Genomic DNA, 25,093 nt, shown 5'->3' with positions numbered 1-25,093 from the left:
TGGTATCTGATGAACAACCCCTTTAATTAAGGGGCGTTTCCGGGATACAGTACTGTGCAAAAGTTGTAGGCATGTTCGGGGAAAAAATGCGTCAAAGTAAGAATGCTTTCAAAAATAGAAGTGTTAATGGTTTACACTTATCAATTAAGAAAATGCAAAGTAAGGGCTCATGCACATGACGGTATTTTCTTTCCGCGTCCGTTCCAATTTTTTTTGCGGCCCTTATGCGGAAACATTTACTTCAATGGATCTGAAAAAAAACGGAAATGACTCCGTGTGCATTCCGTTTGTCCGCAAAAAGATAGAACATGTCCTATTCTTGTCTGTTTTGCGGACGTCACCGTTTTTTGTTTTTTTGAAGATCCGTGTTTTGTGAACCGCAAAATACATACGGTCGTGTGCATGAGCCCTATATGAGTAAAAGAGACATCTAAATCCTTGCCTGAATGCCTTCAGGTTGTTCCAGACATCTTGGAGAAGTAACCACAGATCTTCGGTGGATGTAGGCTTGCTAAAATCCTTCTGTCTCTTCGTGTAATCCCAGACAGACTTGATGATGATGATGATGAGATCAGGCTCGGTGGGGGCCATATCTTCACCTCCAGGACTACTTGTCTGGGATTACATGAAGAGACAGAAGGATTTGAGCAAGCCTACAGCCACAGAAGATCTCCAAAATGTTTGGAACAACCTCCCTGCCGTGTTTCATAAAAAATGGTGTTCAGGAGTACCTAGAAGAACTTTTGCCGTTATTTAGGGTAGTCACCCTTAATAGTGATCGGATTTAGATTTCACTTTTGTTCATTCGCTATTAACACTTCTTTTTCTGGAAAGCACCTGTAGTTTGCAGCATTTGTCCTGCCTAAATCGCTTGCACAGTACTGTAGGTCACCAATATCAGATCGGTGATATTCTGACACCTGGCATCCCTACCGGTCAGGGCTGATAAGCCTTGACTGCCAAAAGTGGAATCCCCCTTTAAATGTGTTAAGACTATGCAGTCACATGGTACAGAAAGTCAGCACTGAAGGAAGTTGTGCTTTGGTCCTCAAGAATTCCATGGTCGCCGTCTGTTGTTCTTCGAAGTCCGCTGGCACGCCATTCTACCAGGACTTCACAGCTTGTTAGGATTCACCCATTTATACGTTCCTTCATATCGGAAACCAAGTTTCTGGGTGAACTCGTCACTTTCTGGAGGACCCCGGCTGAAATATGGTAGAAAGACATTGAGAATAATTATATTTCTGCACCGAGGCCATGCAGTGTAAGGCTACATTCACATGACCGTGTCCATTTTGCGGATCTGCCGTGGGCCCCATTATAGAATCGGACAATAATAGGACATGTTCTATAATGTGCGGAATGGCTGCACAGAAGATGTGGACAGCACACGGATGACAAATGTCCACTGATTTCCCCTGTGGAGGAGCTGTAGGGGAAGTGTGCACTTTCTAGCGGCTTCTTCCACAAATTACAACTGATCAGGGAAAGATGCCGTGCCAAGATGGTAATCGTCAAGCAAAAATCATCGGCAAGTGGACAATCCCTTTAAAGGGCATCTGTCAGCAGTTTTGTACCTATGACACTGGCTGACCTGTTACATGTGCACTTGGCAGCTGAAGGCGTCTGTGTTGGTCCCGTGTTCATATGTGCCCGCATTGCTGAGAAAAATGATGTTTTAATATATGCAAATGAGCCTCTAGGAGCAACGGGGGCGTTGGCGTTACACTTAGAGGCTCTGCTCTGCAGCGCCCTCTCAACTTTGATTAACAGGGCCAGGTAGTGTCAATGTGATCACTCCTAATACTGTCAAAGAGCAGAGTCTCTAGGAGTAATGGCAACGCCCCCGTTGCTCATATAGGCTCATTTGCATATGTTAAAACATCATTTTTCTCAGCAGTGCGGGCACATATGAACATGGGACCAACACAGATGTCTTCAGTTGCCAAGCGCACATGTAACAGGTCAGTGTCATAGGTACAAAACTGCTGACAGATGCCCTTTAAGTGACTGCTTTCTCGAAACTGAAAAATCAATATTTAAGCGATTATACTTTTGGATCTATTTTTTCTCTCAATTTTCTGTATTGTTATTAAAAGGGGTTGCCTTTGATCTGAGAAGCAGCGTGGCTCCTAAAATTCAGCTGACTATGCATCACCCCCGCAGCAGTGTTCTAGGTCATACATGGCTGGTTTCAGTATGTGAAGGTGACAGATGCTGCTAGCCAGTGACCCTTTGCTCTGGCTCATAGAGGTGGTCTCCCCCCCATCTATCCTCATATACAATCTGCTATAAGACTGCAATCACGTCCACCTTTGGGAACATCAGCAGATTCCCAGTGTGGCCCCAAGGCAGATATCACCATATCCTGAAGACTGTGCAAGGACTGATCCATTGGGATAAGCAGGTCGTTTATCATTTACTAGAAGATTCCTATGAGATGAGCGGTGAGCACTAATGGGTTATGTCCTACGCAGGGGCGTTGCTAGGGTCTGAAAACATCCGGGGCACAAGCCCACTGTACCACGCCCCCATCACCGGGCCGGGGGGGGACGGACGGACTTCACAATAGTTGTTATTAACCCCTTTCAGCAGTCCCCCCTTCACAGTAGTTATTAACCCATTTGTGCAGTCCTCCCTTCAGTGAATGGGGGACTGCTGAAAGGGGTTAATAACTAATGTGAAGGGCCTAGCCATCTGGGCAACCCCACAGATCATCCCCCACCCCCCATGTACTTGTTCCGCTACTTTCCTGCTGCGCCGGCATGAGTTCAGTCACTTCGGTGGCAAAGGTGCGCAATCCTGTTCTGCGGCGCGTGATCCCACGAGACCCGTGACCTCCATCGGCAGGTCTTGCGGGATTACACGCCGCAGGACAGGATTGCGCACCGATGCCACCGAAGTGACTGAACTCATGCCGGCGCAGCAGGAAAGTAGCGGAACAAGTACAAGCGTGGTGGGGGATGATCTGTGGGGTTGCCCAAGTCCAATCAATATTAAAAGGGCCCTGGAAAAAAATGTTACCAGCAATCCAGCATAACATTCGGGGCACTGGACAAAACATCCAGGGCTCAAACCCCGAATGTTTTGAGCCAACGACGCCCCTGGTCCTACGTGTATGAGCAGTAAGTGATGAATGTCCTTCAGGCTCCAAATCATTTAAAGGCTATACACCTTTGGAGGCAATTTTGTATGATTGCATTTCACTCATTATTGGGGCTAAAAATAGGTTTTTATTAAAAACGTTCAACAGTATTTGCCCTACAGGTTTAGGTTTCAGCCTATCTGCAGAGTATCTGGCTTTCAGTTTCATACTGAACCGGATGGATGTATAGCCCTTATCTCTGAACTGCTGCCAGCTCATAAACACTTATTTAAGCCATTTTCTGAATGTTTGTAAGCGATCAGGATTTCAGATTTAAAGGGCTTCTGTCACCCCACTAAAGTTTTTTTTTTTTTTGGGCTAGTTAAATTCCTTATACTGCGATATATGAAAATATAATGGTCTTACTTACTTTCCTTCAGCAGTTTCTTATAAAAACGAACTTTTATAATATGTAAATTAGGTCTCTACCAGCAAATAGGGCGTCTACTTGCTGGTAGCCGCCGCAAAAAAACGCCCCCTTGTCGTGTTGATTGACAGGGCCAGCCGCGATCTCCTCCTCCAGCCGGCCCTGTCAGCGTTTCAAAAATCGCGCCCCTGTGTTCATTCGCGCAGGCGCTCTGAGATGAGGAGGCTCGCCTCCTCAGCACTCCCTCAGTGCGCCTGCACCGATGACGTCTTCTCTTTCGGTGATGTCATCGGCGCAGGCGCACTGAGGGAGTTCTGAGGAGGCGAGCCTCCTCATCTCAGAGCGCCTGGGTCGAATGAACACAGGCGTGCGATTTTTGAATGGACTATACATCAAGCCGTCAGAACAGCAACCTGATGGTTCAGTGTAACTGAAAGCAAGATACTCTGCAGACAGGCTGAAACTTAAAAGGCCGTGGACACCTTCAGGGCATTTTTTATGACTGCATTTTACTCATTTCAGGCTAAAAATATGTTCAGTCTTGTTTTAGATACAAGGGTTGAAAAAAAATATATAATAATCTGTCTGTTTGCAGAGTATTTATTCTAAGTGCCATCAACTGATGGCTCATGCCAACCCTGATCTCTGAGCTTCTGACCCCATAAACACTCATTATACTGTAATCAAACTGATAAGAATATGGCTTTAATAATCCTCTGTCATGCTTGCTCACCTGCCATATTTGTAGGGCAGAGGTTTGATCTTCTCTCTCTCCAGTTGATGCAGGATAGGAGTGAAGATTCTCCAAGCTTCCTTCAACTCATCGCTGGCAGAAGAAAAGGAGAAAAGAAGAACGTTCACGGACAAGTCTACAGACACCATGTTTTTAGGAAGTGCAGCCAGTGCAAGACCTACCTGCGCACAAAGTGCATCTGACTCCCGCAGAACACATCTAGAATCAGCCGCTCATAGGCATCTGGCAACTTCACATCCTGGATAAGGCAGACACTATTTATTACAACGGTGGACATTTCTCGGTGGTTAATGGGAGTCTGAGATAGCATGACATTCACCTCTTGTTTTAGTAGGGGCTCAGAGTGCTGCTGTACCCCCTCCTATAGTTTTATACTGCAGCTCTGCATGTTCAGATTGGCTGCTGTGTATGCGCACAAGCCCACCACAAGCTCTCACAAGGGGACAGCCAGGAAGTCCTCTAGAGCTTTCATTCTCAACCAGAGGAACATGAACCTTGGGGGCATCTGCAGTGTCCTCCTTCTGCGCTTCTAATCGGCAGTGTCTAATCAAGGTCATAGGGGTACGTGATGTAATGTATTTGAGTAAAAGTCCAAATACACCTTCAATGGCTACCGAAGAACTCTCGTCCTGTCAACAGCTGACCCCCCACACACACATATTGTGAAGGAGGAGAGAGCAGAAAGATGCTGCCAGACAACTTTGGTGGTGGCTTATCTACCAGGACAACAAAAGGATCTGTTCGAGGAGAGTTGGGATCTCCCCATACACATTAGATTGTCAGTCGACCCCACAAAAATGTCCGGTTTGGCCATCAACAGTTTAATGTGTGGAGACCAAAAAGGGTTTTCCAGCATTTTGATATTGATGGCCTATCCTCGGGATAGGCCATCAGTATCAGATTGGCCAGGGTCTGACAACTCGCTTCTACCATGCGCCCTGAAAGTCGGCACCGGAACTACACGGCTCTGTGCAGCGGGCGGTGCTGTAAAGTTCTAGCGCTGGAGCTACTTCAGAACCGCTGATCGGGACCCAATATCAAAATCCTGGACAACCCCTTAAATGGGCACTTGGATTAGAAACACTGCTCTAAACTATAAAAGGTGGCTGCATTTACTATGGACTCTATTCTAAAAAGGTGTTTGTACTTAAAAAATTCTACTGTGACTGTGTATAGATTAATATGTATATCCCATGTATGGATGGCGGCCATACCTTGTATCGGTTACCGTATGTCAAGTCCAACTCTGATTCCTCAGGGTGGAAGTACATTCCCGGTTTCTTGGTCATCATCTTTGTATAAACGGCTTCGTTTGGTTGTACTCTTATCACCAGCTCGTTCCTCTTGCACTGTCCTTGGAAGATGTCACCTGGAACTTCTCGGAACTGCAGCCGGACCTCCGCTTTCCTCTCGTTCAGCGCCTTTCCACAGCGCATGATGAAGGGAACACCTGGGGAGTGAGAATTATGGGGGTCTCACATCCAGAACTATGGCCATATAGGAGATTTACATAATAGATTAAGATTCTGTAGAGGGGCGTAACTAGAAAAGGCTGGGCCCCACCAGCACAAATACTTGAACGGCCCCCTAACTCTGATCAACTTCTTGCAACCACCTCTCTCATTGCTAACGAGGATCGCCAATGCTTACCAACCCCATACAACCCCAACCCAATCAGTAATTATGCCCCCTTAGTGCACAATCACAGTAGTGATAAACTCGCAGTGCCCTCACTGCCCACTTGGTACCCCCTTTACATTAGTGAAGTCCTATGATGTAAATTTTTTAAAAAATACAGTAATATTCCCCTATCCCTGTCCCCCCGATGTACAAGGCTCATCCCGATCTCCCAGTGGGCGCATCTGGGTGATGCCATTGTGTCTGTAGGGAGTAGTAAACTAGAAAGCACACAGACTGAGGACAGACAGGGGGTTGACCCTCGGCCTGTCAGCCGAGCAGGCGCTTGCTGAGGAGAGCACCGGCAAGGAATGAGGCCCGGGCAGTAATGAAGGTCTGTAATCCAATACATTCTCACCTGCCGGTACACACACACAGTAATTATGATTATTGCGCGTGTGCACTGCCACTGCGGGGCCCATATGGCTGCTATGGCGGTACTTTCTCCCCTGTGTATGGTCCATAATGCAACCAAGTCCGTTCATATTACATGAAAAATGGAGCAATCGCTTACCGTCCCATCTCTCGTTCTGCACATAAAGGACAGCAGTGGCAAATGTTGGGGTGTTGGAACCTTTAGGTACAGTCGGGTCATCCAAGTAACCCTTCTGTTCCTCTCCTTTTCCCTCAGGATTACCCACATACTGTCCTATAACAAAATTGTCAAGGGTCAACTCGGGCACGCACTTCAGCACCTTCACCTGTGAAGAGAACAGAGGAACCATTACTTAAAGAGTTAAGTCCATCTCAGCCAGGGGCCCTATGGGGTCACCTAACCTCAATGTACACTCCTGGGTACAGGGTTACCAAACAATACCTAAAAGATAACAACCTATTACCTTCTCATCCCGCACATCATCGGAATTAGTAGAAACTGGTTTCTCCATGGCCACCAAGCACAGCATCTGCAGCAAGTGGTTCTGCATGACATCTCTAGAAGACAGCGCCACCATTAGGCAGTGTCCAGATGGGACAACGGTTTCACACATCAAATACATTAATAAAAGCCATACCTGATTATCCCAAACTCATCAAAGTATCCTCCACGTCCCTGGGTCCCGAAGGGTTCTTTAAATGTGAGGACCACGGAAGCAATGTGATCGCGGTTCCACAGAGGACCAAATATCCGGTTGCCAAATCTAAAGGGGACGCAAGAAAAGGTTGGCGTATGGAGGCAGGTGGTCAATTACAACATCGTGAAGGAACGTTCTCGCGTCTAACCTGAGCACCATGAAGTTCTGGACCATCTCTTTGCCCAAATAGTGGTCAATACGGTAAATCTGATTCTCTTGGTAGAGTGAGGAGATGTGGTCAGAGAGCTTGTTTGAACTTTCCAGATCCTTCCCGAATGGCTTTTCTACAATCACTCGATTCCAACCACTGCGAGGGGAACAACAAAGTGAAATAAAGTTTAATGCAAGCCAGGTGTCTACCAGGGAAAGTGGCTACACCTGCCAGTTTTTGTTAAAGGGACCATAGTCCATTTTTAACCTTTTTTCGCTACCAGCGCCGTACATGTACGGAGCTGGAGCGATGGGCAAACATGGCCCCCGCTCGCACGTGCAGCGGGCGTCATGGCTGGCGGGTCTCTGCTGTTTGGGACTAATTTAGATGCCGTGATCAAGTGAGATCACGGCATCTAAAGGGTGAAAAACCCGGAAGCTCGCTGAAGAGGCTCAGGGTATGAAAGCTGTAATTCTTATTTTGGCCACCAGGTGGCAGGCCATTATAAGCCATGAGCAATTCAGAGCCATACCTGGATTTTAAAAATCCATGTTTTTTAGAATAAAAACAAAATTGGATTTTGTACTCTCAAATAAGAGCTTCAAAATCATAACAAAATAAGTAAAAAAAAATTAAAAAATAAATCTAGAAATTTAAATCACCCCCCTTTCCTTATAATAAAAAAATTAATACATAAAAAATATAAACATCATTGGTATCACCGCAACAGAAAACGTCCGTACTATTAAAATATAAAAATATTTTTCCAATACAGCGAATGGCGTAACGGAAAAAGGGTCAAAATGGCCAATTTGCCATTATCTCATTGCGTTCTATTACTCCAAAAAAAACTTAATAAAATGTCGATTTTACACTATATAAACATAAAAAACCTATACATATGGGGCATCGTTGTAATCGTACTGACCCAGAGAATGAAGGGCATGGATCAGTTTTGCCGCAAACGGAACGCCGCGGGAACAAAATTCGTTAAACAGTCCAGGAATTGTGTTTTTTTTTTCCCAATTCCACCCCATTTGGAATTCTTTTTTTATCGCTTCTCATGACATTGTATACCATAATAAATGGTGGCATTAGAAAGTGCAACTTTTCCCTAATCCCTCGTACAGCTATGTGAACAGAAAAATAAAAAAGTTATGGCTCAAGGAAGATAGGGAAGAACAATGAAAATGCCAAAAACGAAAAAATCTCCAGTATCCTAAGGGTTAAAGGGAAACTCCAGGTGTGCTTGGCTGTCTTCATCAGGCCCACAGACACTGAATGGAGCAGCAGCACACAGCCAGAAAAACCTGTCCATTCAAACTCCTCCTAATTGTGGGGGTGCACAGGGGAGGAATTGGGGTCTCAGGACCTCTGTTCTACTGATCGGTGGATCAGACATTTACCACCTACCCATGCATGTGTTTTCCGTGGGGTGACCTCCTTAACATTGCATTTCCTTTGTGCTCAGTGAACTTTATAGCAACAGCCTGGCACAGTCATGGGTGACGCAACGGTTCCCTCGTTACATTTGCACATCCTGTGCGCTGTATCAGCCCCTTTTTGGCATGAGCAGCAACAGCAGCACAGTCTCCTGTGATGGCACCAGCACATCCACCCAATCCAGAAAACAAAGATGGCGCTAAATCCATGTGAACTGGAGTAACCTGGCATGGCCAGTACACAGTGGATGGAGCCTTCTGCTTCCGTCCCCGTCCGCTGTGTTGAGGTGCACAGTGTCCGATATTGAGGCCCTATCCTAAGGATCTTGAATTCAGACAATCCCTTTAAGGGGGGGGGGGGGGGAGTTCCCCTTGATTTTAAACAAGCATCATGACCTGTGATCTATCATTACTATCATTACATCCCAGCCATTCATCATGACTGGCACATTACGATATACGTACACTGCGCTCATGCAGGTCACTCTGATGTTCCGGGTCACATCGTGGTACACGCTTGGTGGGACTGCCAAATAGAAGAGGCGGTTGGCCTTTAACCCATTTGGTAAGGCCTGCAAGTGCTTATTCAGGGCTTTAAAAGAAGCCTCGTCGGAGTACTGTCCAGACACGTAGGAGTTCCTCGCAAAGAAGGCGTTCAGCTTCTCAGCATCATTCGGAGAGACCTGAGAAATGGACGTAAATATAAGTTAAAGTGTAACATCCTGTGGCACCATTAGTTCATTCAGTGCCTTTAAAGTGTAACGGTCATTCTTTTTTTTATTTTTGTAATGTATCGGGGCAGTGATACTGACCATTTTTGTAATATACTTTCATTACTGAAATCGTACATTTCTATTAGAAAAATAGCTCTAAAGTGGCCCATTTTGATCTTCAGCAACGCTCCCCTGTCTTCCGTTTACATAACACAGTCAGTGTTGAGCGCGTCTCCACTGTTATGTAAGGCTCAGGCTCAAAATGGCCCACTTCAGAGCTAGTTTTCTAATAGAAATGTACGATTTCAGTAATGAAAGTATATTACAAAAATGGTCAGTATCACTGCCCCGATACATTACAAAAAAAAATAAAAAATGAATGACAGTTACACTTTAAAGGCACTGAATGAACTAATGGTGCCACAAGGTGGCGCTACAGGATGTATACCCTGCAGTAGCAGCAAAGCGAAGGAGATTTTAAGAGGTCTCATCTACACGCTGCGAAAAACAATCTGCATCTTAAGACGTCATGCACCCGACTGTATGTATGTTGTGGTCCACAAAACGCGGATCTGCAAAATATGGATGACGTCTGTGTTGCAAGTTTTTTTTTTGCAAACCCATTGACTTCAACGGGTCTGTGGACCAAGTATAGGACATGTTCTATCTTTTGATAAGCTGTGTGCTTTCCACATCCGTATGTCCGTTCCGCAAAAAGAGAAAACATGTTGCAAAATCCGAACCACGGACCCATTGAAATCAGTGGGTCCGCAAAAAAACTGATGCAACACTGCAAAATACATACGGTGGAAATCAACCTTTAATAAAGAATAGATCTTGCTCCGCCTCTGTTTTCCCAGCTGCAGCTGTGATTTCATGTCAACATGTGACTGCTGCAGCCAATCACTGACCTCTTCAGTGCACCTCTGAGGCCAGCAATTGGCTGCAGCGGTCACATGCTGTCGATGTGACATCACTGGTGCAGCTGGTTAAAAAATCCCCTGCCAGGAAAACCATAGCGGTGGGCGGGTGCACTTTAGAAGGTCACATGAAAGGTCAGTGCACCCACCTTCCGTTATAAACCCTGGGTAACTGTCTTCTAAGCTACAGGAGACATCGCCGTACCTTGAGGTAAGGTTCGCTCTGTTTTCGGATGTCCTGTACATTCAGTTTTGAACGAGAAAAACCAACTATGTAGGTGTCTTCAGGGAGGAGACCATCATTATACAGCCACCTGTAGGACAACAATACAGAATACAAGCGCGTTAAACCATATACCTATGGATTAAAGGGACACTCCACCTTTCATATTGCTGGTGTGCCCTCCACCAACCCAAGCTATGTTGACTATCTGTGGAGGAACCATAGCAGAGCCTATGGAAGGGAGCAGGTAAGTATGCTTACCTTTGCCCAAGCCCTTTAAGATTCCCATATATGAGGGTGGGCACCATAAAGACAAAATCTATCTGGTAGCAGACAGGACTCACGGTCGGTGCACCCTTGCTGCTCCTCCCTCCTCTTCCTGATTGACAGAGTAAGATGACTATTCAGGAACCTGGCCCTGTCAATCAAGAAGAGGGAGGGGCTGGCAGAGGAAGCAGGAGGAGCAAGGGTGCACAGAGTGGCTTGGGCCCGCCCTCTGTGCACTTAAACTACCAAAAGGAAATTTACATAGAGTTTGAAAAGGACTTAGATGGCCGATGTGACTATCCTGGATCTGCACGCTTTTGTGTAAACCAGGTGCAGGTACCTGGTACTGGACCGGGGAGCTTTGAAGGGTGTCTCCATAGACTCACCATAAGGTGGGATAGATCTTCTTCTTTGCCAAATCTCCCTATAAAATAGAAAGGCGAAAAATGAATATTTAAGCATGCTGTGGTATTAACAGTACTCACAGGTATGAATCAGGCACACTTCCAAAATTACACTTAAGGGAACCGGTCCTCAGGTTTTTAGGTATTAGATCGGATGGGAGATGGGATCATAGGACTGCTGAACAGCACTGGCACCATGTCCCTGTTACTTCAGAATAACTAAGTTTAAAGGGTTGTCAAGCCTAGGAGCTGACAACCCCAATGTTCCTAAATTGTGCTCCATAAAAAAAAAAAAAATAATAATAAACACTTACCTGCCCGAAATCTTGTGCCATTGGATTCTGGTACTGTGAACGCTGCCATCACATGTGCTTGAACGCCACTTCTCTAGTGTGTCACTAGCACATGTGACCAATGAGGTCTATGATTGGCATGGGGCCTTAAAAGTGGCAGTGGCACCGTGGGACCATAGAGAGGTGCAGCACCCGGAGTCACGAGGGCGGTGCGGCACCCGGAGTCACGAGGGCGGTGCGGCACCCGGAGTCACGTGGGCACCTCCTCCAGTCTGAGTGATATCTCCCTTGCTTTTGAGGTCAGCACTAATGGACCCGAAGTCCCTACAAGGTGGATGTCAATCGGTGAGGAGAGGACTACGATGCATATTTCCGATTAAAAACAACAATCGGGTCTGGTTTGTGGACATATAAACGTGAAAAAGTGCCATGAGAACACAGCAACCAATCACAGCCCAGCTTTCATTTCTCATAGTGCTCTGGAAAAAATGTAAAGCTGCACAATGATTGGTCACTATGGGCAACAAAGACAGCTTGTCCTTATAGTTTCCATTGTATTGCCTGTAGCGTTCCTTTAAAGGAGTCCTCCCACGAAAAATATTCTGCAGTTTTCAAACCAGCACCTGGATCCGAATACGTTTTGTAATTGCATGTAATTAAAATTTAGCATCGCTATATTAATAAAATCTCTGTATGGCTCCACCTGCTGTTTGTTTTTTTATTTCTTTGACCTGCTCACTGAGATGGCCGCACATGCTCAGTTTCATCCTTCGATTGCCTCCTGAACTGTCACAGGGAGAGAGCTGCTGCAGCAGAATGGACACGCCCCCTTGAGCTGCAGCAGAAAGGACATTCCCCTTGAACTGCCAGCTTGATATAAATGGGGAGATCTCTGGATCTTGTTAGAAATACATCGTCATGTACTATATATATGATGTCCGATTTTCATTTTTTACATTAGTCATGGGAAAACCCCTTTAAGCCTGGTTCGGCCGTTTAGTCTTAAAGGGCCAGTAAACCTCATGTATAAAGTCCAGTTTTATCATTCACACATACGTGTGGTATATAACATTATGTAAAATCGGAAGTGATCATGGGGGCAAGTATTTTACCAGACTCCCTTACGCCAATGCCATAAAATGGCTGATAACAGGGAACAATAGAAATGCACCGTTCTGCAGGGAAAGTGAAGGTACAGCGCCCACAGTCAGGGCTCGCCATGGCGGCACACACGCCACACAGCGGTCTTTGTTTTGTAAGCTTTCGGCTTTGTGTGATTATTTTGCACCTGTTGTTTTCGGGCTGATTTGTACTCCTCCTTCCATCCTTATTCCCCAGTCCGGCCCTTAACTGGACATACTGGTAAAAAGCAGCGTTGTCCGGTTTTGCCGCTTTTAGCCTGGACCGGTGCTTTTTCCTGAACCATTGCTGGGAATCCGTCCGAGTCGGATCTTAATACCTGCAGGGCGACTCTGGTTTTTTGTCAAGGAGCGAAAGGTAAGATGCAACTATTATTACCAGTCATACTGTGTTCACAGTGATGAGAAGCCATGTTAGACGTGTCATAGGGAACAGTCTATGGAAACCATCAGCATGGGTGACCTCTCCACGTAGTAAGAAAATACCTAAAGGGCTCTTAATAGGTATAGCACCTGAGGGAAGGAGGCAGAAAATAATCTTAATTGACTGGATTGAGTTACTTGACACCGATTTTTAGTCATTCCGTGCCTATTCCGTTTATTTAACCCCTTGGAAACAGACATAGACTTATCTCCACTCTGTCAGACATTACTACCATGCGAGATCCCACAATGCACTGCTCTCTGGTAACAGGCGACCAGCGGCATTGTAAATTTAGCTTTGGACCTGACCAAAGAAGAAATGGTCACGTAACTCGGAAGATAAGTCAGAGGTGACTCATAGGCCCAATAATCTATGGGGAAGATTTATCAAACTGGTATAAAGGAGAACTGGCTTAGTTGCCCATAGCAACCAATCAGATTCTACCTTTCATTTTCCAAAGGAGCAGTGAAAAATGAAAGGTGGAATCTGATTGGTTGCTATAGGCAACTAAGCCTGTTCTACTTTACACCAGTTTTTATCAATCTACCCCTCTGTGTTTCAGGTCAAGCTGATTCTTAAAGGGGTCGTCCAATAAGATAACAACCGTTCAAATGTCATCATATTGGAGGGTCCTGTCCGAGGTGGACCCGCCCTGACTATTATATTCCAATGACTGGAATATAATACATTTTCATTTTGGCCACGTACCAATCACCAGAACGAAAGGGCCATGGCACTATACCAAGTGCCATGCCCGTAGTCATTCCCATCCACAAGATGGATACAAGTCTCCCCTCTGGGAGAACAGAGACCCCCGCAGTACCCATAAAATTCAATAGAGAGGCGTCGCTCGCTCTGCTGTTTTCAACAAAGGCATGCGTAGACTGGCATTTTTTTAAAGCCAGTTTTCATATTAAAAAATATGCTGGCATAAGAAGTGCCGAATTTATTAAGGGGCACATTCCTCTTAATAATGTTGGTGCACCTCGGGTGGTCCGTGCGCCAAAACTGAAATGGGTTTCTAGCGAAATTGACACTGGCAGAAGTAATATTAAAGGGATGGTTTGGTTGCGGCAAGTTGTCACCTATCCTATTGGAACGGTGGGGGTCCTACGGCTGGGACCCCCACTTATCACGAGAACAGGCCCTTCCCCTGAATGGAGCGGCAGGTCGGGCGCGAACACTACCATTCCATTCATCTCCATGGAAATTCTGAAACTCCCACAGAGATGAATGGAGCGGCAGGGCGCATACAAAAACATGATCGGTGGGGGTCCCAGCGGTAGGACCCCCACCAATCTAATAGTTATCCCCTATCCTGCTGAAAGGGGATAACTTGCCACTGCCGGAATACCCCTGAAAGTTTGCCCTGACCCTTCCCGAGTGGAGAGTGCGGCGGCAAACAGCAAAAAGTTTCACATTTTAAGACAAAAAGGGGCTCATCGATGCCACGTTTCTGGCGCAGGGGGCTCGATACAGCCCCCATTGAGTGATCACCACTGTCAGAAGTCTCTCTTAGTTAGCAGAATATATAAAACCTCATAAAATACAAATCTTTATTAAAGGGAACCGGTCATCAACTTTATTCTGACCTCACTAAAATAGTGACAGAACTGATGAGGTCAGCGGTGTGTCACTCATGAGCGGAAAGTAACCAGCATCATAATAATTGCAGCCCAGGCCTTGAAAAGAGTCACATCTACCTGAGAAGAGTCCTGGTTATTATAATCTCCTGCTCTCTCACCCATCTGCTGATGATTGGCAGTTCTCTCCTAGACAGAAAGGGAGGAAACTAGGTAGAAGCCGGTCAGTCATCAGCAGGAATTCATGGATAACCAGGACTCTTCTCAGGTGGCCGGGACTCTTCTCCAGGCCCAGTCTGCAATGATTGTGATGTTGGTTCTCGGCAACCACTTACTTTTAACTTATAAATGACAGAACCGCTGAACTCAACTCGCCTGTCTCTACTATAGTCTGCCGTTAGTGGGGGTAGCATAAAGTTGATGACAGGTTCCCTTTAATTCATTGATATCATAATAACAATAAAATAGTGTCAAAGTGCATACACAGAAGATGGTAAAAACATAAAAATACACCTCCCTGGTGGTAATTATAGCAGTATACAAGCCAAAAAGGATAGATATAACAAAAAAAAGGCAAAAAAAAAATCTTGATAATCAGCTAGAAAATATGTATATAGACCCGACATGAAATACAGCAGGGATCAGCGACCCCCGGCTGTTCTGAAACTACAACTCCCAGAATCCTCCTTTGACTTCTTTTGGAGTTACAAGAACAGCTGAGTAAGTTTGCATGCTGGGAGTTGTAGTTTCACAACAGCTGCAGTGCCGAAAGTTGCTGATCCCTCAAATACAGGCATACATACTACCTAGTTGCCCCCAGGTAAAGACGGTAAAAACTGTCCCAGAAGAAGGAAGAGGCAAAACGTACGTCAGAATTTCCTTCCCCCCTAGTCGGTAATATGTTTACATGTTCATCATATGGGGGTTTTACCTGGAGGCTGCTAATTAGTATAAATACCTGTATTTTATGTCAGTTCTATATATATGTATATTATGTATTATATGTATCACATATATTTTTATGTACCTTCCTTTCTAGTTGCTAATCTACGGTAGGTTTCTTTGCTCTTGTTTTTTTTGCTTTTCTTGTTATATTTATCCTTTTCGGATTGTATACTGCTATAATTTATACCATCCTCTATATATGCACTTTGCCACTATTACATTGTGATTATAATCAATGAATTAATAAAGATTTATACTTTATGATTTTGCATCTTATGGTCATAATTAGGAGGGTTTATAGTTTTGGTATACCCATATGCCGTACTGTATTAGAGAACTACCCTCAGTAATGATGACTATATAAAACCTGTGTCACACCAGTACCGCAATGAGTCATTAAAACTAATCTTTGTGTTTGACAATTAGGAGTGGAGATTAGATTTGGACGGGGACTTAGGTTGTCAGGGCCAGCACCGGGGGCAGTGTATGCTGGAGGCAGGGAGTGGCACAGTCACCATGAGCTTGGCATTCAGCAGCCGGGGTTTTTCATCAGGACAAAGTGCTGAGTAACTCTGACAAAGACTGTACGAGAGACTACGACAGTCATCCTGCCCGGGAAAGAGGGGCGCACATACATGGCCCTGTGCTGTGATACAATGGGGAAAGCTCTATCGGGGTCCATTATGACTGGGGGGGGGGGGGGGGGGGTATAGGTAGGCTTTCCTTCACCCCCTGAGCTAATGAACTGCAGATGTTCAGGGATCACAAACTGGTCTTAGGGGACCACGGGCGAGTGAAACTCTAGGAAGTTAAAGGGCATCTGTCAGCAGTTTTGTGCCTATGACAATGGCTGGCTGACCTGTTACATGTGCGCTCGGCAGCTGAAGGCATCTGTGTTGGTCCCATGTTCCTATGTGCCCGCATTGCTGAGAAAAATGATGTTTTAATATATGCAAATGAGCCTCTAGGTGTAACGGCAACGCCCCCATTGCTCCTTGAGGCTCATTTGCATTTACCCAAACTTATTTTTTCTCAGCATTGCGGGCACATAGGAACATAGCCCTAACACAGATTCCATCAGCTGCCAAGCGCACATGTAACAGGTCAGCCATTGTCATAGGCACAAAACTGCTGACAGATGCCCTTTAAAGGGGTTGTCCAAGTTATTTTTATTGATCAATATCAGACGGCGGTGGGCCATCCCCGCGATCAGCTGGTTGAAGAGAAGGAGCGCTCGTTGTCAGCGCGCGTGGTGGTGGTGGGGTCATCAATATCTTTGCACTGCACAATCCCTTTAAAGGAAATGAATGAGAAATGGCATCCGCATCAGCGGTCAGGATATTGTGCCTCCATATGAGCGTTACGCAGCTACCCACCAAGTTGCTTCACAGAAATTAAGTAAAGAATTTTCTTCCTCTGGCGTCTTACACAATTTGAACACAAGTGACACAACACCTTAAAGAACTCACCACCCCGTAGCACAATAAATACTGCATAATCTGAACCAGGACGATGGCGTCATACACCATGACTGGAGGTCTGCACATACCTCGGCAGTTACACACCCACATTACATATTAGGGGGGGTATTTAACCTCTATAAAGGTCCATGCGGCCTAATCAGGGTTTAAAGGGGTTTCAGGTGTTACAGTAGGATTGTTTGTATTTAAAAGGGGTTGTCCCGTACAAAGATTTATCCCCTATCCACAGGAGAGGGGTTAAGTGTCTGATCGACGGGGGCCCCAGCTGTCAGATCATGAGAATGGGGGCCCTGTGTTTCCCCCGCTTGACTGGACTGGGGTTCATGCATGCTGCTCCATTCAACTCTATGGCGAGGCTATTTCCAACTGTTCCATAGAGTTAAATGGGACGGCAGCGTGAAGGGGAACATAGGTCATCAATATCTGATCAGTGGGGGTCTGACTCCCGGAGTCCCTGCGGAAGCCGCGGCGCCCACCACCTCCTCGTAGCTCACCAAGCACAGCGCCATCCATTGGATAGAGGCTGTGCTTGGTATTGCAGCTCAGCCCCATTCACTGGAATGGGATTGAGCCACACCTAGACCACGTGACCCATAAACATGATGTCACATGGTCTAGGAAGAGGCCACCGTGGCCTCTTCATGCAGCTGATTGGCGAGTCTGACCCCTGTTAATCTGATATGGCCATAAACATCAAAGTCCCAGAGAACCCTTTTAAAGGGATAGTCTGAGTCATTAAAGGGGTTGGCCAATCTCTGGCGCAGATACAGGAGGTCTTGCTGCCTGTACATACGCGTGCGCCAGATGAGTATACATTCTCTTATTATTCTGTCCTAACTGTTTTGCATTGGGTCAGATGAAAATGGGTGGAAGAATGAAACTGGAGGGACACGCCATCAATTCATTAGATCATCGTGTCCTGAGTTACAGTAGGTGTTACACTCCAGAGCTGCATTCACAATTCTGCTATTGGAAACAGTCAACAAGCTTCTCAGACACCCCCCTAACAACTTATAATGTATTGGGATTGCAGAGTATAAAGAGGACGGCTCCCAGAATGCAAATTATAAGAAGCAGACCTGTACTGACAACAAAGCAAAATGTGAGATCTCAGCTCTGAAGCCTGCAGAATTGTTAATGCAGCTCTAGACACCATTGCAGACTTTTTAATTGTAAACTGTAATGATGACAGTGGACATACCCTTTAAATTACAAAATTATAAATGCCTTCCATTTCCGTTTTTCCGTTCAAAGATAGAACATGTCCTATTATTGTCCACATAACGGACAAGGATAGGATGTTCTATCAGGGGCCAGCTGTTCCGTTCCGCAAAAAACGGAATGCACACGGACGTCATCCGTATTTTTTGAGGATCCGTTTTTCGCGGACCGCAAAATACTGAAGAAGCCATACGGTAGTGTGCAAGAGGCCTTAAAATGTAATTCATCCCAGCATCGTCACTCCGAACCCCATTGGGCCTGCAGCACCATTCCCATGACCACTGCATGGCCTATCATCAGAACAGGCCCAGCCATTGTACAGCGACCTCTGCCAAATCTCAGAGGACCCCTTTAGACACAATATAGAAAACATATTTGCACCAAGGGACATATAGGACTCACCGAAGCGCCAACTACGATGAATATGTGCGTCTGGCTCTGCTGGAAGTCCTCCTCGCTGTAGAGTTCCTCCCGCATTATACCACATATCTGCGACCTGCTCAGGTGCACCTGTTCCGGGACTGCACTCATCTTGTTCTCTGTAGAGGGAAACAAAGGGTTACCTTTTACCCACAAGACTATAATAAGGGGCTGCTCCGCAGATAATCCGGCCAGCTACTGCTCACTGCTGTCACTTTTATATAAAAGAGTCAGAACGATCTCATCTGAAGCACAGCGCAAGCTCTTAAAGGGACATCGCACCTAAATACTGAACACAGGGGATGTAGGGTAGCGGCGGAAAGTTTGCTGGACTCTCCGGCCTGAAATGGATTCTCTACCGACAGCACGTCTAGGTTTCGTCCTCTGCAGCGAGGAGAGAGGGCATGATATTCCTCGCTCTAGCGAACAGACTCAAAACCGCCGATCAAAACTTACGGTAATCCCTTTAATTACCTGTGGAGGAAAGTTTGTAATACACCTAATGTCTCGAAGTTGCCTGGATTAGAAACTTGGTCACCTGATGCTCCCCTTCTTAAAAGTGCACTTCACATCCTTTACCAGGTTTCCGGTCCGGTCTACAAATGGGGCGTCACTTCCGTAGCCAAGGACGGATGGCGCATGCGCAAACTCCTGTGTCCACCTCATGTGCACATGCGCCAGGAAGAGGTCGAATTCCAGCCCCGTCCATAGACTAGACCAGAAACCTGGTAAGGAACATGTAGCATTACCTGATCGGGTTCCTGATTCGTGCAACTTCAGAACATTAAGTATATTACAAACTTTCTTCTGCAGGGGAGAAGGTGGGGGGCAGGGTTCTCACCGGGTCTCGATAATCCAGTGTGTGTCTAATCATGAATGCAAATTATATATATTTGCCAGGGCCCACCGCAAGACTAGCAGCCTGCAGCTGGCAGATCCGACGTGCCCTAGCAGGTCCTATGGGTGTGTTTTACGCAGGGTGAGCACTGCCAAGCTTTGCACACTACACACAATGCAAGGCAGCCTGACAATGGGGTAATGACAGCGCACAAAAGGCACCAGCCCGGTGTCAGCATGATACAGCAAATGGACGCAACCGCTCCCACACCGTGCACCTTCTATCAACCGCAACCAGGTACATACTGGGGTTAACCCCTTCAGAGCTGCAGCAGAGTTGTGTCACCTGCCCACGTCTATATATAATCGTGGTCCTAATGAATTCCTGCTGTGCAGGTTAAGACCAAGTTCATAAAGTAAGGCCTCATGTTCCGTTCCGTTTTTTTGCGGATAGGATGGGGATCCATTCATTTCAATGGGTCAGCAAAAAAATGCTGATAGTTCATCCGTTTGTGTTCCGCGTCCGTTGTCCGTGTTTCCCTTCAGCAAAAAAAAATAGTGCACGTCCTACTTTTTTCACATTTGCGGACAAGGATAGGCATTTATTACAAGGGATCTGTGGAAAAAAACGGATCCTCCAAAAAAAAACAAAAAAAACGGATGCCGCATCTGTTTTTTGGGGCGGACGCATGAGGCCTAAAGCAGGGTGACAGACAGCCCCTGTGCAAGCACAATATATGGGCCCCTAGCTCTCGATGAGCATGGCTTAGAGCCCCCCCTTATGTCTAACCATCCACCAGTCTTGGAATTCATTAGTTCAGACCTAATACATAACAGAAATCTGTTTTAAAGGGGTTTTACGACAATAAATAATCGGACCGGTGGACTTCCAACTCCTGGCACCCTGACCAATTTGACAGGCTGCTGTGCTCTTTTGAGCGTTCAGGCCTCTTCATAGTCACGTACAATAGTCGCATAGACCTGGGCTGCAATACCAAGCACAACCACTATACAACATATGGTGCTGTACTTGCGAGGAGGCCGCAGCGCTTGGACCCTGTCAAGCAGCGGCTTGGCAGGGCAGCCACAAGTCAGACCCCCACTGATCGGATACTAATGATTACTTAGGATACTGAGGATTAGTTGCTATGGGCAACTAAGCCAGTTTTACTTTACACCAGTTTTGATAAATCTCCCCCACTGAATGAAGTAGTCATGCAACTAAGCAATGTTTACTTAGACAAAACAAATTTATTTTTCAAGAGATAAGCGGCGCCCCAGGTCTCACAGTGGCTTATCCCTTTGTGTATTACACATGAATGGATTCTGATTATTCCTGTACTGTGCAAAACAATTTTACATTTATTGCTGGCTTAAAGGGGATGTCCATTTTATGGGGACCATGTCCTCCGCTGGTCTCTAATTCATAACGGATAAGGTGCTGTATGGACACAAGTGCTGCGCTCTCCTTCTATTGATTTTGACTCCACGTGAGAAACAGGGTTAGAGATGCCCTCGGGGGGCTGTTCACACTGCAGACAAGTGTGGCTCCTTCAATTTGGGAATCGGCAGAAGACTGAAGTCACAGGCCTACAACGTTCACACCTTCTGATGAGTCGCTGTGATTAGTCAAAAGATTTGTGTGGATTTCCCCTTAAAATTTACACAGTAAGAATAGGTGTCCAAACAGCGGACCCCTACCGATCCCGAGAAGAGCGGACCCCTACCGATCCCGAGAAGAGCGGACGCCTACCGATCCCGAGAAGAGCGGACGCCTACCGATCCCGAGAAGAGCGGACGCCTACCGATCCCGAGAAGAGCGGACGCCTACCGATCCCGAGAAGAGCGGACGCCTACCGATCCCGAGAAGAGCGGAAGCCTACCGATCCCGAGAAGAGCGGAAGCCTACCGATCCCGAGAAGAGCGGAAGCCTACCGATCCCGAGAAGAGCGGAAGCCTACCGATCCCGAGAAGAGCGGACCCCTACCGATCCCGAGAAGAGCGGACCCCTACCGATCCCGAGAAGAGCGGACCCCTACCGATCCCGAGAAGAGCGGACCCCTACCGATCCCGAGAAGAGCGGACCCCTACCGATCCCGAGAAGAGCGGACCCCTACCGATCCCGAGAAGAGCGGACCCCTACCGATCCCGAGAAGAGCGGACCCCTACCGATCCCGAGAAGAGCGGACCCCTACCGATCCCGAGAAGAGCGGACCCCTACCGATCCCGAGAAGAGCGGACCCCTACCGATCCCGAGAAGAGCGGACCCCTACCGATCCCGAGAAGAGCGGACCCCTACCGATCCCGAGAAGAGCGGACCCCTACCGATCCCGAGAAGAGCGGACCCCTACCGATCCCGAGAAGAGCGGACCCCTACCGATCCCGAGAACAGAGGTCCACAATCACGGTCAGCTCTGCCAGAAATGGAGGACAAGGAAACTTATGTCTCATCCAATCAATGGTAATGAGCACAACCCTTTAGAGCAGGGATGGCCAACCTGAGGCTCTCCAGCTGTTGCAAAACTACAACTCCCAGCACGTCCTGCTGTAGGCCGATAGCTGTAGGCAGACTGGGCATGCTGAGAGTTGTAGTTTTGCAACATCTGGAGAGCCGCAGGTTGGCCATCCCTGCTTTAGAGAATCAGTCAGGGACTACAGGACTCCTTAAAGGGAACCTGTCGTCAACTTTATGCTGCCCACACTAACAGCAGAATAAAGTAGAGACAGGTGAGTTGATTTCAGCGGTTCTGTCATTTATAAGTAAAAAGTAAGTGGTTGCCGAGAACCAGCATCACAACCATTGCAGACTGGGCCTGGAGAAGAGTCCCGGCCACCTGAGAAGAGTCCTGGTTATCGATGAATTCCTGCTGATAACTGACCGGCTTCTACCTAGTTGTCTCCCTTTCTCTCTAGTAGAGAACTGCCAATCATCAGCAGGTGGTGAGAGAGCAGGAGATTATGTATAACCAGGACTCTTCTCAGGTAGATGTGACTCTTCCAGGCCCGGGCTGCAATGATTATGATGCTGGTTCTCGGCAACCACTTACTTTTAGCTGATGAGTGACACACCGCTGACATCAGCATTTCTGTCACTACTTTATGCTGCCCTCAGTGAGGTTAGCATAAAGTTGATGACCGGTTCCCTTTAAATTATGGGGACCTATCAGAAACCAAGCACCTACGAGGAGGCCCCGGGAGGACTTAGGCTAGGTCTACACGACGACATGTGTCGCGCGACAGATAGGGCACAACTACAATACGACATTTGTCGCACGACAGTTTTTATAATGATAGTCTATGGTGTCGCACTGCGACGCAACAGTCACAGAAAAATCCATCTCGAATGGATTTTTTGCGACTGTCGCATCGCAGTATGTCGCAGTGCGACACCATAGACTATCATTATAAAAACTGTCGTGCGACAAATGTCGTGTAGACCTAGCCTAAAAGAGCTTTCAATCTTAACAAGCAGAAAACTTAAGAGGGTTTCCCATTATGAGAACTCGTCCCTTATTCCACAGATTAGTGTCTGATCAGTGGGAGCCCGATCCACTGTGGCCCCCACCGATCACGAGAACTGGGGCCCATGTTCACCCATTTGAATAGAGAGGAGGACACGCACGCGCACTCCTGATCTATTCATTTCTATGGGACAGTGCCATAGAGCCGAGTGCAGTGGTGGACACATATACCGATCCATTCAAATGGAGGTAAACAAGCCCCCCCCCCCCCCCTCCCGTTCCTGCAATTGATAGGGGCCACAGCGGCCAGACTCCCACCAATCAGACTCCTATCCTATAGACAAGGGATAACTTCTTGCCATGGGAAAACCCCTTTAATCGCTGCATACCGAATACTTATACAACTTTCTAATGTACTTTTTTTTTCAACTTGCCACCAGCTTCAAAATCTCTGCTTGCTGTCAGAGAATGGAACATTGCTCTTTACATCCAGAGGCTAAAACCTAATTCAAAGCCGGTTATATTAAAGGGGTATTCCGGCTGTTATAAACTCACCTTTTTGTCCTACCGTTCCAAATCATCTCTATGGGAGTTCCGGAGACCGCGCATAGCTATTACCGGGACCCCCATAGAGATGAATAGAATAGCAGGGCTCAGAGTTGTATGGAGTCCCCGTTCTCGTGATTGTTGAGGGTCCCAGTGCCCAGTCCCAGGGTCCCTATTCTAGGGGATAACTTTTAACAGCCGGAGTACCCCTTTAAGCTTATGCAGTCTGGGCTCCCAGCTGGGTTTATCTGCACTGCTACGTTGTAGCAAACGACCAGAAAAGTGCTACAAATGTAGCAAACTCTCAGCTGTGAAACAGCATTACATTTGTATGCCTTTTCAGCCTCAGCATATCAACCAGAATGTTTCCATTCACTGACACCCAGTAGAGATCTTGAGAATGGCCAAGAATAGTGACACAAAGTCTATTAGAAAGTTGCAAAACATTTCATTATCTGCATAAAACTGGGAACCCCGTAAGAGAAGTAGGACCCGGTGAGACCCATCACAGCCGGATCCGGGGTTTATGGCGTACCGCCTGCCACTGTACGAAATGATGTGCCCCCCGATTAACCATCGGTACCACAAACGCATTACTGGGTTGTGTTAGACAATCACTGTAGATGCAGCAGAGCTGAATAGGTCTGTGGGTTTACACAAACTCAGCTCTGCTACATCCATACTGGTGCCTCGTCAGTGCAGAGACCTGGAGCTGCGTACAGCATAACCACTGGTGGCTTGAGGTTTAAAGACAATGACAGACCTGGGTGGGTACTCACTGGCGCCGGCGTCCACACTGGGTACAGACTGGGTTCTCAGATGGTGTGTGTGCCCCTGGATGCTGGGAGCTCTGGGTATATGTGACAGGGGTGGATCTAGGCAAGGACTGCATATTCCTCCCCGATCTGCGAGTCTTTTCCACACCCACTTCCCCATTCCCCTGCTCTGCACCCATCCCACAGCTTCCTCCTCCTCCTCCTCCTCTCATCATCCCTCACCTGATCGCTCCTGTCTTGCATCCTCACAGAGCGAAGCCGGGGCACCCAAAAAATAGAGTAGTGTCCGCAGCCAATCAGACTACAACCCTCATTTTCCAATGGCAGGTGTATTGGTTGCTGTGGGCCACTGCTCAGCATGCACCACCCCATCAAACAGCACCTCATATCTCAGCCCTCTGGGGGGGGGGGGGGGTATTAGATTTTACCATTTATTCCTGCAACATTGCAGAAATGATGAGCTCCACTGCAGGAGAACTACAAGTCTCAGCATGACAGGCAGCTTCTGATTGAATGGACTTTCTGGGGTAGTACTACAAGTCTCAGCATCCTCATCTGTTCTGGAGGAGAAGCACATACATATGATAGGTAAAGCTACACAGCAGCATCTCTAGGCAGCTTTTTTTTTTTTTTAAAGGGAGGCATTCTTGGACTTGTAGTACTAGCCAACTACAGCAGAACTAGAAGTCCCAGCATGCCCGGACTTCTCACTATGCACATAAAAAAAAGCAATTGGAAGGGTTCTACACCTACAACGAGGCAGGAGGAGCGTAAGGATCCACCCCCCTCCTCTCACTCACCCACACTGGGTCTGCTCCCCATTTCTGCCCA

General features: G+C 46.9%; 2 protein-coding genes across 4 annotated transcripts in view; one reads left to right on the top strand and one right to left on the bottom strand.

The window, feature by feature from the left end:
* Positions 1-767: 767 nt before the first annotated feature.
* Positions 768-25,093, bottom strand: G6PD (glucose-6-phosphate dehydrogenase). Of its 3 annotated transcripts, none has more exons than XM_040442024.1 (13): positions 25,063-25,093; positions 18,625-18,761; positions 11,119-11,156; positions 10,448-10,556; positions 9,075-9,292; positions 7,165-7,323; positions 6,957-7,082; positions 6,783-6,876; positions 6,458-6,644; positions 5,481-5,716; positions 4,428-4,504; positions 4,246-4,338; positions 768-1,205 (listed from the first exon to the last, which is right to left on the bottom strand). In XM_040442024.1, exons 1-13 carry the CDS (start codon positions 25,082-25,084, stop codon positions 1,115-1,117), a joined length of 1,587 nt encoding a protein of 528 aa, XP_040297958.1. In that variant the 5' UTR covers positions 25,085-25,093; the 3' UTR covers positions 768-1,114. The 3 variants fall into 3 exon arrangements, with proteins under 3 accessions (XP_040297958.1, XP_040297957.1, XP_040297959.1); XM_040442023.1 differs by lacking the exon at positions 25,063-25,093 and adding an exon at positions 24,266-24,437; XM_040442025.1 differs by lacking the exon at positions 25,063-25,093 and adding an exon at positions 24,250-24,399.
* Positions 19,655-25,093, top strand: part of IKBKG (inhibitor of nuclear factor kappa B kinase regulatory subunit gamma) — a 33,072-nt gene continuing 27,633 nt past the window's right edge. The window contains exon 1 of the mRNA XM_040442030.1: positions 19,655-19,777. The gene's annotated coding sequence lies outside the window, so the exon portion shown is untranslated. The remainder of the gene's footprint in view (positions 19,778-25,093) is intronic.

This window comes from Bufo bufo, chromosome 8 (assembly GCF_905171765.1).
Source record: "Bufo bufo chromosome 8, aBufBuf1.1, whole genome shotgun sequence".
Taxonomy (NCBI): domain Eukaryota; kingdom Metazoa; phylum Chordata; class Amphibia; order Anura; family Bufonidae; genus Bufo; species Bufo bufo.
This window is presented reverse-complemented; position numbering and strand designations above follow the sequence as displayed.